The sequence below is a fragment of the Marmota monax genome, unplaced genomic scaffold, assembly GCF_021218885.2.
Source record: "Marmota monax isolate L192 unplaced genomic scaffold, Marmota_monax_Labrador192_F-V1.1 WCK01_AAM20220418_F8-fsc00105, whole genome shotgun sequence".
In the NCBI taxonomy this organism is placed as follows: domain Eukaryota; kingdom Metazoa; phylum Chordata; class Mammalia; order Rodentia; family Sciuridae; genus Marmota; species Marmota monax.
This window is the reverse complement of record NW_026692947.1, coordinates 1,216,090-1,230,870: the sequence shown is the minus strand read 5'-3', so window position 1 is coordinate 1,230,870 and position 14,781 is coordinate 1,216,090. Positions and strand designations below refer to the sequence as shown.

At 44.4% G+C, this 14,781-nt stretch overlaps 1 protein-coding gene across 1 annotated transcript; it reads left to right on the top strand.

Moving 5' to 3' along the window:
* The first annotated feature begins 5,101 nt into the window (after nucleotides 1–5,101).
* Nucleotides 5,102–9,098, top strand: Avpr1b (arginine vasopressin receptor 1B). Its single transcript, XM_046452299.2, has 2 exons — nucleotides 5,102–6,041; nucleotides 8,325–9,098. Exons 1-2 carry the CDS (start codon nucleotides 5,102–5,104, stop codon nucleotides 8,645–8,647), a joined length of 1,263 nt encoding a protein of 420 aa, XP_046308255.1. The 3' UTR covers nucleotides 8,648–9,098.
* Nucleotides 9,099–14,781: the final 5,683 nt, after the last annotated feature.

Below are 14,781 nucleotides of genomic sequence, written 5' to 3'. Positions count from 1 at the left end.
TACTCATTTATGCCCGTTCAATTCTGAATGAACATTCAACAAAAACCTATTAGGCTTCTACTACTTGCCAAAAACTGAGTTGGTCTTAGAACTTCAGTCTGAAATTTTTGCCTTGAGGCAATGAATCAAAATCTCTGTGGGTGAGTCTTGGACATTTTACCATTTGTCCAGAAGTTCTAACCTGTGGCCACATTGAACCACCATGCCGAGAAAAGGATGAATAGAAGGGGAGAGAATACCCAGGAAGAGTTAGGTCCTGCCTGGGCTCTGACCTTCCACAGCTGTGTGATTTGGAGGACCTCATTTGCCTCTTTGACTTTTAGGTTGGGCTTTCTTCTGGAAAATGAAAGGATGGGAACTGATGGTCTGTCTTAGAGGTCTTTTCCATCACTCCTCGTCCTTTTGACCAGAACTAAAGGGTGAGTCCCTTTCAACTGTGACATGCTGTGACTCTACAAGATATCTTATGGTGAGAGAAACAAAGTAAAGACTTCTGTGGAGTCTCTAAAGCCCAAACCCATCAGGCTGAACCTCTGCCTTCCACACTCACTTTTTAAAAATTTTTGCTTTTTTTTTTTTTCCTTTTTGGTACTGGGGATTGAATTCAGGAGTAAGTCATGTAGCTCATTCCTTATAATAAATCTTCATAAAACACTCTCTTGATAAAAATATGGATATTGATATAGGTATAGATCTACATCCCATTAATTCCTTCTTTGGAGAATGCTGACTAGCACAAAAATGGTAATACATTATAATTTAAAAGTCCTTATCTTTGAGAAATAGATATATGAAATATTTACAAATGAATGATATGATATCAGACATCTGCTTCAAAATAATCTTGAGGTAGAGGGGGAAATGGATGAAAATTTAGATGAAACAAGATTAGCTTTATAGGGATAATTGTGAAAGTCGGGCAATGGAAACATGGAGTTTCCCTAAGCTATTCTCTACCTTTGTAGATGATTAAATTTATCTTTAATAAAAAATTTAAAATGGAAGAAAATACTTCTGAAAAGTTGAAAAATAGAGGTGGTATAAGGGAGTACTTTTTCCCCATAACAACTACTATGGAATACTATGACTATAATCATGCATATAAAAAATTTTAAAAATTAAACAGTAAAGAGGACCTATCATAGGCATAATACTTAATGGTAAAACTTTAGCTACATTCTTATTCAAGTTTAAAACATCAGTGATTCCTGCTTTTCAACATTACACTGGACTCTTAGACTTCACAATAAGACAAGAAAAAGGAAATAAGAGCTAAATAGATTGGGATTAAAAGATCAAAACTTATAATTGTTTGCAGATAATACTGTATGCATAGATAACCAAAATAATTTACAAACTGCAGAAAAACAGCAAGATACTAAATCAATAGTATTGCTATGTACTGGCAATAAGTAATTAGTGATTAGTCATTAGAAAATGTGGTAGAACAAAATAATGTATATAATAACAACATAAACTGTAAGGCACATTGGAATAAATGTATCACAAGGTGGGAAGACATTTATGAAGAAAATTAAATTTTTTATAAGAAAATTATTGAAGGACATAAGAAAAGACCTAAATAAAATATTTTTTGTTATTATTAGTTGTTCAAAACATTACAAAGCTCTTGACATATCATATTTTAAATAAAATCTTAAGTAAGTTGATCCTCCCCCATATTATTCTCTAAATGCAATGCTTATCTAAAAGCTCAACACAACTGTTTGTGGACCTATGTAAACTTATACAAAATTTAACAATTTCAAAATTTTGAAAAATACTTTGAGAATATTCATTGTAGAGCTATAGTGCCTAAAATAGTGAAACACTGGAATAGGGATAAAAAATAAATCAATAGAATGTACCAGAGACCCAAGAAATAATCTCATATAGAATTGAAAGTTGATATATCACACAGGTGATAATTGGTATTAGTGGGCTGTAAGGAGTGATTGGTTTGCCATGTGGAAAACAAAATGAAGTTAGATTTCTACTTCACATATACTCAAAAATAAATTCAGATGGGTTGCAGACCTAAATATGAAAAACAAATTTAAACTTGTTAAAAGAAAATATGGTGGTGGTGGGGGGAAATACTGGTATTCTTGAGGTAGGGAGCACAAGAAAAGGAGAATAATTAGATCATAATGTAAATGTTCCATGCAACAAATGATCCGACACAAAGTTAAAAGATAAGTAGATTAGAGAAGACATTTGCAACATATGAAAATAGGTAAAAGATTCATATCAGAACATAAAGAGAGGTCCTGAAAATTCATAAGAAAAACAACCTAATAAAAGTCTTGCAGAGGATATGAAAAATTCACAGAGAAGGAAATCCAAACAAGTAAATATATGAAAAGATGCTCATAACTTATAACCACAGAAATACAAAAGCAAGATGAGATGCTATTTCACATTTATAATATTGGTAAAAATGTAAAAGTGTGACTATGAGAATGTTTGGAAACTAAAATACAACTGTTGCTACAATTAATTTAGAGATTAAAATTTTAGAGAATGGCTTATGTAATTGAAAGTTCATAATTGTATGACCCAACAATGCTTATACCCAGTACATATTTCTAGATACACACCTGAGAGAAATTCAGACACATGAACATAAGGAGACATAAAAACATTCATTGTAGCATTTAAGCAAATATGTATACATGAATCAAAACATCATATTGTACCCCATAAATGTGTACAATAATCATCAGTAAAAATTTTAAAAAGAAATGTATCCACATAGATATAATAAATAAATAGTGGGGAAAGCCTGGAAATAACCTAAATTATAAAAATATAATTATGGGTACATAAAAGGTACTATATTCACATGCTTATTAAGTAAAAATGAACTAAATCTATCCTATGTATCATTATAAACAAATCTCAAAAATAATGTAGAATTTAAAAGCAAGTTCCATAATAATACATGTAGTATGATATCACATATATATATATATATATATATATATATATATATATATATATATATATATATATATTAGTGGTAGATAGACACAATACCTTTATTTATTTAACTTTATGTGGTGCTGAGGATTGAACCCAGGGCTCCACACATACTAGGCAAGCTAAGCTCTCTACCACTAAGCCACAACCTTAGCCCCTACATAATATTTTTTAAACATGCATTCTAAGGGACTACATCAAGAAATGAATGGGAGGTAGGATGTGGAGACAAACACAGACAGCCCTTTTGAGAAGTTTCACTGGGAAGGAGAAGGGGCTATCGCAGTTGGAGGTGGTATAGTATCTGAGGAGGAGTTAGAATTATTTTTTTAAAGTACAGTACTAGAGCATATAGATGTGAGCTGGCAGAGAGACTGAAAATAATCACTCATAAAGAGCAAATTCCTTGAGAAAGTGGAATCTTAGGCTGAAGAGCACAAAAGGAGATGAATTTGTAGGCTGTACAGGATGTAGAACCTTCCAGAAGTGGTGCTAATTGGATGTGCAGGTGGAGTAACATTGTAAAGGGGTTTGAATCCAGATGGATTAAAGGCAAGACAAAGGACCTCCCTACCATTACAGACCCAGCCTTTCCTGAGATTCTTGGACCACAGTACTGTCACTTCTTACGAAATCTGCTCTAGAGCGTCTCAATAATGCACTCTGTGTATGTGAACTCAGGGAAGCTGGAGTGAATTCCAATACCACGCAATACCTGCGTTGACCTGTAAGTTTCCTCTGTACCCTCAGCACGGGTTTCTCACACAACGACCTAATGTAAATGCAGCAGCTGTGCTTTGGACAAAGCATGCTGAGCTGGTTCCGGTCCTGCCTGGACTGATTACTGGTTCTGTAATCTTCTAGGGCAAACTGTCTAACTTCTCCAGAGCTCAGGTTTCTGTCTCACAATGTGATTAATTGCGTTTATGTAGTTTGGAAGCAACCAGCTCAAGAAAAATACTCAGGACAGGACAAGATTTAAGACTCCCCCTAGCTGAAAATACTCGGAATTTTTCCTTCCTTCTCCTCCCTACCTGTCCTACCAGGGATCCCAGGTCTAGTTCCTTCCATCCCTCCACCCCACTCTCCTTCCCATAAACGTCTTTACTTTTTCTTCCCCTCCTGATAGTCCTTCGCCTGAGACTGTGCAGTAGGTAGGATGTCGCTCCTAAGTGACGGTTCCTTCTAGTGATTTTAGATCCTTCGCGGGTTAAACGGGAGCCCCAGGCAGGGGGCGTGCCACACAACGCTGCCAGCCTTACTTTCTGCGTAAGTGGCAAGAGGCCACCTCTTACACACACACACACACACACACACACACACACAGCCCGGGTGTGCATCTGTCTGGAGAGAGTCGGAGGCTGCAGGGTGCGAGTGTAGAGACGTTTGTCTGCTAAGTCCGTGAGTCCTGCCCGCTGGTGGGAGCTTGCTTGCGTTGCTGGGTTCTTACTAGCTCCCTGTCCCTGGGCCACTGCCCCTACACCTCCTCCTGTTTTGCCCCCTCCCCCAGCAGTCTAGCAGTCCAGCCTGGTGGGTGCCTGTGAGCCTCTCTCCGCCCTCCCACTGCAGGAGCCAACCCGGGAGCCCGGGCCTCTGGACTCTGCTGGAAGCGCATAAAACCCGCTGGGCTCCAGCCACCGGCTCCGCTGCCGCTCGCTGTGACAGCGCGCCTCTAGGCTGGAGCCTGCAGCCTGGCGGGCGGACACCTATGATCTTGGATTGCACCTTTGAGCAGGCTTAGAGGCATCCGCTCTCCACTTACAGAAAGTTGGGAGAAAGTGAATTTGGGGTGGTCTGGGGATAAGTGGCAGCTGGCCCAGGTCTCTCCTTACCTGAGCCATCCTGCACAGCCTCCCCTGTTCTTCCTATCCCGACACCCCATCTGCCTGATTGTTGGTTTTTTTTCCCCCGGGTTCCCCTGCCTACCTGGGGCCAGCTCTGTTTTCTTCTTCCTTATCCCATTGTCCCTCCTCTCTCTATCCCTGTCCTTGACATTGTTACCTCCTGCTTTCAAGCCTTCTCCCAATCATTCCCATCCTTCTTTCTCTTCTTAAACTTTCCCCTTGATACTTCATTCACACCCTCCCTCCATTTCCCCCACCCCCAGCAAACCTTGACCATGGATTTGGAGCCTTCCTGGACTGCCATACCCAACCCTGGGGGCACCCTTTTTGCCCCCAATGCCACAACACCCTGGCTGGGCCGGGATGAGGAGCTGGCCAAGGTGGAGATTGGCATACTGGCTACCGTCCTGGTGCTGGCCACAGGGAGCAACCTGGCTGTGCTGCTGACCCTGGGCCAGCCAGGTCGCAAGCGCTCCCGCATGCACCTGTTTGTGCTGCACCTGGCCCTGACTGACCTGGGTGTGGCACTCTTCCAGGTGCTGCCCCAGCTGCTCTGGGACATCACCTACCGCTTCCAGGGTCCTGACCTCCTCTGCCGGGCTGTCAAGTACCTGCAGGTGCTCAGCATGTTTGCCTCCACCTACATGCTGCTGGCCATGACAGTGGACCGATACCTGGCCGTCTGTCATCCCCTACGCAGCCTCCAGCAGCCCAGCCAGTCCACTTACCCACTCATCGCGGCTCCCTGGTTGCTGGCTGCCATCCTTAGCCTCCCTCAAGTCTTCATATTTTCTTTGCGGGAGGTGATCCAGGGCACAGGGGTGCTGGACTGCTGGGCTGATTTCCGCTTCTCCTGGGGGCCACGGGCCTACATCACCTGGACTACTCTGGCCATCTTTGTCCTGCCTGTGGCCATACTTACAGCCTGCTACAGCCTCATCTGCCATGAGATCTGTAAGAACCTAAAAGTCAAGACACAGGCTGGGAGGGTGGAAGCAGGGGGCTGGAGGACTTGGGACAAGCCTTCACCTTCTGCCCCAGCTGTGGCCAAGCGGGGGCTACCATCTCGGGTCAGCAGCATCAGCACCATCTCTCGGGCCAAGATCCGAACGGTGAAGATGACCTTCATCATCGTGCTGGCCTACATCGCTTGCTGGGCACCCTTCTTCAGTGTCCAGATGTGGTCTGTGTGGGATGAGGATGCCCCTGATGAAGGCAAGTATGTGGTCTATTCGGGGTGGTGAGGTAGGGAAGAGCAGGAAAGGAGGACAGTAGGGATAGGCAGGGGTTACAATGCCTCCCAGGACCAGGTGGGTGACAAATGAGTGCAGCCATTAGGAAAGTTGGTGTTTGTTTGTTTTGGTCCATCTTCTGTTGCTGGAACAGAGTACCTGAGACTGAGTGACTTATAAAAGAAAAAAGTTTAGCTCTTACTGCTCTGAAGGCTGGAAAATCCAAAGTCAAACGTTTGCATCTGGAGAGGGACTCTCTGCAGAGTCTCTGGGTGGCACAGGATATCACAGGACATAGGAGAGATAGCCAAACTGACTTTAATAGAAGAAATATTTTTGTGATAACAAACCCACTTCCTTGATAATTCATTAATCTATCAATCCATTCATGAGGGCAGAGCCCCACGACCCAGTCACCTCTCGAAGGTCCTACCTGCAAGTATAATGGACATATGACTGTGGAGATTATGCTTCTGACATGAATTATGGAGGGCAAACATTCAAACCATAACATTTTCCCTTGTGAAGAGGGACAGATGCAACTCTCATCCAGCCTACCAATGCTATGTATCTTTTATGTGAAATTTCCTGATTTTTAAATCTTGATATCTAACTTAACAATTTGAAAATACTATGTGATGCTAATGAACTGTAACTGTAGGCAGATTTGCCCAACCAACTTCCAGTTTGCCAGATGGGCTTTAGAGTCCAAAGATTCTAGAGTTGAAGGTTTTTTTTTTTTCCCCCAAATGATCTGGTCCAGGATGACAATTTGTGGCCCAGAAACTGTCTCTCTCGGCACTCTTCCCTCCTGTACCTGGACATCACTTTGAGCTCCATCTCAATGGCCACTTTCAGTTAATTAGGGCTGACACATGACAACCCTCAAATTTCAAGTGCAGCCAGGTACGGTGGTACACACTTGTAATCCCAGCAGCTCAGGAGGCTGAGGCAGGAGGAGCCAGCCTCAGCAAAAGCGAGGCATTAAGCAACTGCGTGAGACCCTGTCTCTAAATAAAAGTACAAAATAGGGCTGGGGATGTGGCTCAGTGGTTGAGTGCCCCTGAGTTCAATCCCACCCCCACCCCCGCCAAAAAAAAAAAAAAATTTCAAATTCAGCCACTTCATTGTGTCAATGAAGAAACAGAGTCTCAGAGAGGAACCACGACTTGCTCAAGGACACACAGCTAGAGAGTGGCAAAGTGAAGATTTAAGCCCAGGTCTTCTGCCTCCTTGTCTTTTCCCTCAACCCAGCCCTGCTCATAACCCTGGTTCTAAAAGTGCCTCCACACGAAGGGCCTTCCTCTTACATAAAAAACAAATGGGATCCCCCAAGAGTTCTGTGTTTCAGTTGGCACATGGCAGGACTTGCCTTTTTCTGGGGTGAGGTAGACATCAGAGCTTCAGACACTGCCTGGTAGTCCGGTCTTTGGCTGGTGCCCCTCCTGCAGCCTTCCTGTTGGTCTGGAGAGTTTCATTTAGTCTATTGAAAGATCATATCTGGAAGGAATCTTGTCAGAGTTTGGCACTCTCCCATTTTGACTGCCTAAGAGAGAAATTAGTTTTTCCCTGCAAAGGGGTCAGTGTGCTCCTAGGGACAATCTGAGAACAAGCACTGGAATGGGATACTCAGATGTCCCTAGAAGCTTTCCTCTCTCCTGTGCTTGGAAATGAGGCCATAGGACCTATGGAGCAGCAAGGCTCCACTGATTGTCCTACCAGGTCCCTGGCACAGGGCCCAGCACGGAGGCAGTACTCCACATGTATTCAGTGACTAAATGTCAGAATAAGTGAGGCTGGCCCTGAAAGGCAAAGATAGAATCTGGAGGGCAGCATAGGAACAGAAGTAGAAGGGACCTGCACTTGGTTATTTTCCCTGTTTATTTTCCCAGGTCTACATCCAGTAGGGGATTCAAGTTCTAGGCTTTAGAACAAAACCAACTTCTCCTATTTGAGCTGGTCCTCTCCCTAACAATGTGGACTCTTCTAAATTCAACTTAAAATTTGGAAAAAAAAAAAAAAAAAAAAAAGCTCCTGCTCTCACCCTGTAGTTAGTTACAAAACAAACAAAATCAGTGAGGTAGATTCTGGAGTCAAGTGACCCAAGTCAAGTCCCAGCTGTGCTCCTCTCTAGCTACAGAACCCGGAGCGAATCCCTTTTCCTCTCTGGGACTGGGTTTCCTCATCTGTTCAGCGGAGGGCTGGCCTCTCTCCCAGATCCCTGCAAGCCACCATCCTAAGTCTTCTTGTACTTCTCTTGTGGCAGATTCCACCAACGTGGCCTTTACCATCTCCATGCTTTTGGGCAACATCAGCAGCTGCTGCAACCCCTGGATCTACATGGGCTTCAATAGCCACCTGTTACCACGCCCCCTGCGTCATCTTGCCTGTTGTGGGGGAGCCCGGCCCCGCATGCGTAGACAGCTCTCCAGCAGCAGTCTCTCCAGCCGCCGCACCACCCTGCTGACCCGCTCCAGCTGCCCACCCACCCTCAGCCTCAGCCTCAGTTCGAGGCCAGGGCCGGCAGAGTCACTGAAGGATTTAGAACAGGCAGACGGGGAAGCCACCACTGAGACCAGCATCTTTTAAAGAAGACTTGTTGGATGGAGCCTGGGACTGCCCCCAGGGCTAGCAGTGGAGGATCTCTGCCCATCTCAGGCACTGGGTGTAAGAGCTGGGAGGTCAGGGTTAGCGTTCCCTGGAACCCAATTTGAGGCAGTGCGAAGAGGCCAGAATAGCAGCCTCTAAGGTGAAGCCTGTCCTCCTTAGCTCCCAGTCTCATGGTGACAGTCAGACAGAATCAAATGGCCTGCTTCCCGGACCTGCCATACTCACAGGGTGTCTTGGAACACACCCACAGGGTGGAGGTGGTGCACCAGACCTGGGGTGGCACTGTCTGAGGGTCCCCAGGTGGCAGGAACTCAGAAGCTGGTCTCATGCCTTAGCTACCTGTCCCCAGTCTAACCTGACTTGCACATCCCAGCCCAACCCCAGGGCGCAGGGAGTGAAAAACTCTAAGGACCTACTTGGATCCTGATTTTTTTTTTTTTTTTGGTATAGGGCATATAGTTTCATGAAGCAAGGCGAATGTGTATTCAGCCTTCACCTGCCATGCCCTCTTGTTTGTGGAAGGGAGATGCAGGATTGGTACAGCATCTGCTACACAGTAGGAACTCTGCAAACGTCAGTTCCTCTTCCCCCATATCCTCCCCCACGGGATGGGTGGCAGGGGGAGTATTGTGTGTCCTCAGTGGTAGAGCCTAACCTGGGGGAGTCAGGGAAGAAAGAGGAAAGGATGAGGTAGAAATGGTCACAGTAAAATTCAGAGCAGGAATAAACCTCAGAGGCTGCAGGGGCAGGTTTCCCTCCCTCCTCTCCCCAAGGGGTTCCTGCTACTCCTTCCTCTGGGGCTGCATGGAGGAGAAGTCTTTAAGGAGGAGTGCGTGATCACAATTCTGGAATATCCTTGAGGTTCTGTGGCGCTTCCAGTAAAAATTGAATGGATGTGGGGGTGGAGTCAAGAGCCTAGGATTCTCATCTCCGCTCTGCCTTGGAAAGTCACCTCTCTCTCGGGGTCTCTGCTTCCTCACCTGTTGAACAGGTGAGATGGTCTCTAAGGTCTTTCTCAGCTGTAAGCTTCTCTGACTTTGCAAGACTGGAAGTGGTGTCATAAGAGATGACACAAAGGGCATCTAACTCACAAGCTCCAGGAGAACTGTTGAATTTTCACGGCAGTGACACTTATACTCTTTAACAGTTCTGGTGACTCTGGGTTCTGCCACGGCCATGCTGCCCACTTTGTCTTCAGTTCTGTGATGCTGAATCCTTCTCCAAGGCCAGGAAAGACAGCAGGGCAGGTGGAACCTGAGACTCTGCCCTGTTCCTCCTTATCTCCAGGGAGATTTACATCACAGGGTAGTTTCCTCACTCCAGCTGTCATTCTAAGAGACAGCCTGGATGGTAGAAGGAGCATCAGCTGAAAGGTCAGCAGGGATGGGTCTTGGTTCTGCTGCCACCAATGACCAACATCAGGAAAATGCTGGCTAACCTTGCCACCTCGGTTATGAGGGACAGAAAGGACTGTGGATATAAATGAGGTCTGTAACCCCATCGCTCCATACTGATGTAAGGAATTAGTAATCTAACTAAGAGCATCTGAGAGAAACTCTAGGGGACAGATTCACTCTCTGCCTCACTCCTAGGGAAGCCTTGAGGGGTGATTACATTTTTGTAGATACATTCCTTTAAGAGGCCACCCAGAGCTGAGTGCTGAGGTGCACACCTGTAATTCCAGCGGCTCGGAAGGCTGAGGCAGGAGAATCGCTAGTTCAAAGACAGCCTCAGCAATTTAGAGAGGCTGGAAGCAACTCAGTGAGACCCTGCCCAGTATCTAAATAAAATATTTTTTAAAAAAGGGATGGAGATGTGGCTCAGTGGTTAAGTGCCCCTGGGTTCAATCCCTGGTACCAAAGAAAGAAAGAGGCCACTCAGCTCTAAGAAGCCTCCTTGGGCTTCCTTAAAAGAAAAGGGCTTGAGCTGAGTCCTGGCCCTTTAGTGATAGAGAACTGGACACCAGGACATAGGCCCTAATAGAAATAAGGCTCTAGGAAGACAAGAGGACGCATAGTCTCCTATTCACTGGGTTCTATAGCCCATGGAAGCCCCTGTTCATCTGCCTGAGTGGAGCTGGGCTTAGGAGACTCCCATACCAGCAAGGCTTCTGCCCACACAAGCGGTTGCCATCTTCTGAACACAGTTCCTGGCCATAATGCTTATAGTAAATAGGCACTGAGTAAACATCTGTTCATCATGATGTTTAAAGGATAAATGTAACTCCACCTTTACAACCTAAAGACCTGGGTTTGAGTCTTGGATTTACCCCTTTTCTACCTGTATTGACTCAGCAAGTTGTTCAGTCACTGTCCTCGTTTATTAAGTAGAAGTAGCAATGTCACTTTGTTGCAAAGGATTTATAAGACTGTAGGCTATAGCACTCTTTGCTGATATCAGATAATGATGGCCTCATTCCAGATTGTCTCTGGGGGATCATTTCCAGGACCTTGGGCCAGGAGGGTCTATAGTTCAGGAAAAGAGACCCACCTGGGATCGAGTTTGACTCAAATTCCTTTCTCATCTACTCTTTGCCTTCAGTAGCACCCCTTCTTACCACTACCGTATTTTCTGTTTGGCACTGAATAAGGGAAATGGACTTGTGGGGGTGGCTTTGGGACCCCCACTGTTCCTCCATGGGAAAGGTGCTCTTGATCTTTTCCCTGGTTCTTTCTTATTAAAAACCAATGGAGAACAACCAGCCACTGGGTTTCAGGGTCCCATTCCAGAAAGCTTCTGGGGGAAATGGTGGGTCTTGTCTGGATCTATGAATGACAGCTTTTCAGGACCTGTAGGAAGCTCTCATGGACAGACTGGATGAGTCTTAGATGGGACACAAGGTGGCAGGAAGCAAGAAGGGGGTTCTCTGCTGTCAATCCCATTCCTAACCACTAAGCCCAGGAGAAACTGAACAGAGCTGTCTCTGGGTGGGGCACTTGTGTAAAATATTGATGCCATTCTATGGACTGTGAAATATAGTACCCCAGTCCCTTAAAGCCTTCTCAGGAGCAGGAGGTGAGGGGCAGGCAGGGCTCAGAGGATGGCAGGTAGGGCATTGATCGTTTGACTATGGGGATTCTGCATATTGGCTTTTTCCATAGTTTGGTATCAGCCAGTAACTTCCCAGATGACCATGTCTGTTTTTTTGTATATAAAGAGGCCTTTTATCTATCAAGGGGCTATAAATTCAGTCCAGGCTATAGCAGTTCATTCCTGGGTCTGAAACCCAGAGAAGGTTGAAATCCACTAATAAAACTCTTTAATATGCAGGACATTGCTGGTAATCTTTGTTTCCTAGGGGCAAGTATAATGGGAATCTGCAAGAAAAAATTAAAACATGATCTTGAGAGAGAGGGGTAGGGCAGGACCACCTCCCTTGGAGTCCTGTTCTAAGATCATCAGAAAAGCAGAGTATCCTGGAGTTTGTCATTAGACCACAAGGTGGCACTGTGGAGCTGAAAGTGCTGGCAAAGTTGGCTTGGGCTGGGCCCTGCTGGGTGGCTTCTGCCCCAGAATTTGGTGGCGCCCCTTCTTCAGCCCAATATTACTAAAATCCAGTTTATTCACTCCCTCTCCTGGAGGGTCTGAAGCAGTAATGGCCCTCAGGGGAAGACTGGGAAAGTTACCCAGTTCCTTAGCTTGAATGCCATTAGAAAATTTCTCCTGAAGTCCTGCAGAGTCTCAGCTCCTTATCTCCTCCCGTTCTCCTGAGATACCTGGACACATGCTGCCTTCTCTCTAAGCCCACGGGGGATGTATTTGGCAAGGGCAGAGAATAAGAGGTTTCTACTACAAAGTGAGGGACTGAACACAGGCCATGAGATGTACACATGAGTGATTAAGGGAGCTAGTGAGACCCCCCAAAACAGATGAGCTATAGTTTTCTTAGGTGCTGTGGTTTAGAGACTGGGTGCATGGGCCTCTTGAGAGCCCCTCTGAACTCAACAATCTGTCCTAATGCCAGGAGCCAAATAAAACAAAAACACAAATAAAAACAAAAAAACCCCATGGACATTGAGCATAAAATACCTCCTTGCCCAAGTAGGTCAGGTTGGCTAATAAAACACTGATGGTATTATTCTGCAGTTCCCATGGTGGACATTTGGATGCCTGCTCCTTTAGAATAAGAGTCCACTGAAGTAGGTCACATTTGCTGTGGTCTATATTCCCAGCTCATTATTGGCACATAATTAACCATCTAGTGTTTACCAATAGAAAATCATCTTCTTTGGATCTTATCAGAATTTTTGGGGGATATTTTTATCTGGATTCCTCACTCATGGAGGAACCCAGAATGGAACAGCATAATTATTTCCTGGAGGTTCTAATGACATGGAACATGGGAGAACGTGACTTCCTTTGAACTGGAAACTATGCTCCTCAAAGGGTGATCACTTATGCAGACACTATGGGTACAGATTTAGGCAGATGAATCTCTAAGGACGTAGAGTGTCCTAGAAATGTCATAAAGGCTATTTTATTGCTTGCAATGTGTCTGGTAGTAATTTTGAGGATTAATTACAGCAGTCCTCCTTTATTCACCGTTTTAATTTCGGCCTTTTAGTAACCTGTGGTTAACTATGGTCTGGAAATATTAAATGGAAAATTCCAAAAATAAATAATTCATAAGTTTTAAATTGCATGCCATTCAGAGTAGTGTCATGAAGTAGTGTCATGATATAATTCCAGTCTCACACCATCTTATTCTCTTCTCCCTGCAACACGAATCATCTTTGTCCTGCAGAGCTATGCCATATGAGCTACACATATGTTAATCACTTAGTAGCTGTTCTGATTATCAGATTGTCACAGTATCATATGCATGAAAGACCACATTCACATAATTTTTATTAGCTTACTATAATAATTGTTCTATTTTACTAGTAGTTGTTGTTGATTTCTTCTTATGCCTAATTTATGTACAGGAAAAACATAATATAAAGAGGGTCAGGTAGTATCCAAGGTTTGAGGTGTCCACTAGGGGCCTTGGAAGTATCCCCTAAAGATAAGGGGGAACTATGGTAATTTAAATTATTGGCTAGCCCTCATCATCAGTTTATTTGCTGAAACTCCTTGGGAGGTAAAATTGGCCTTCCTTTTATCAGAGCATCTGAGACATCATCAACCCATGGAGTTCATTCGGTGGAGTCACACTTTGAACTTGATTTTTTAAATGGCACTCTCCAAGAATTCCTGTACCTGATATGCAAGCAGGATGGGCCCTGATGTTATCCTCCACGATAGACTTGCTGTAAAGTGTCATACTTTTGAAGCAGACTTCATCAGGGACCTTAGATGATCTGTGCCATTCTACAGCCTATGGTGCCTGGTCTCCCTAACATCCACTCCCTGCCCCTGAGCATCCCAGCACACTCTGAGCCCAGGAGGACATTTCCCTATCAGGCTCAGCTCAGGTCAGTCCCTCAAGAACTTGTAGAGAGAGCCTGCACTCGGGCAGGTCTTGCTTCTTTCTGCCTCTTCTCCTTTTGATTGACTTTCCACCTTTCTTTCTAAACTGAGGTCAGAAATTGCTTCTCTCCGGGGTGGTTTCTCTGATTAAGTCTACCCAGTCATTCCTTTCCTCAGATCTGTATAACACGGATAGGCTCTGGTTTTATTGCTCTGTGTTAATTCTGCTTTGTTACATGTTATTTTGTACACATTCTCCGGTTCTTTCTTGCCTGCCCCAGCTAGGCCATAGATGCCTTAACCCCTCCCTGATGATTCCAGATGATCAAATCTTCATGTTGTTTTGTTTTGTTTTTTAGCACTGAACAGATAATTTTATTTACGTCCCCTTTCAAAATGCATGCACATGAATAAGATTGTATACAATAGGCCAAAGATTACCTAGAGACCAACAGAGCCATATAAAAATAACTTAGAGCAAGTTTTATTGATTTAAATAAGGCAAGTGAAACGTAAGGTCAGCATTAAAATAAAAAGATTTTTAAGAAATTTCTCATAGTTGTACAGTGGAAAAGTATGAGTATCAAAATTTTGACTATTACTGTGCAGAACTGAAAGCCATGTGCATTTCAAATTGTAAACTCTTATAATAATACCATTAAATCCACAAAGTCACTGGCAAGTTGTCTGATGTTATCCAGATC

Bases quoted from the DNA above. Each gene is read 5' to 3' on its own strand.
- Avpr1b (XM_046452299.2), top strand. From the start codon at position 5,102: ATGGATTTGGAGCCTTCCTGGACTGCCATACCCAACCCTGGGGGCACC. The intron at 6,042-8,324 runs GCAAGTATGTGG...CTCTTGTGGCAG, and splicing joins TGAGGATGCCCCTGATGAAG to ATTCCACCAACGTGGCCTTT.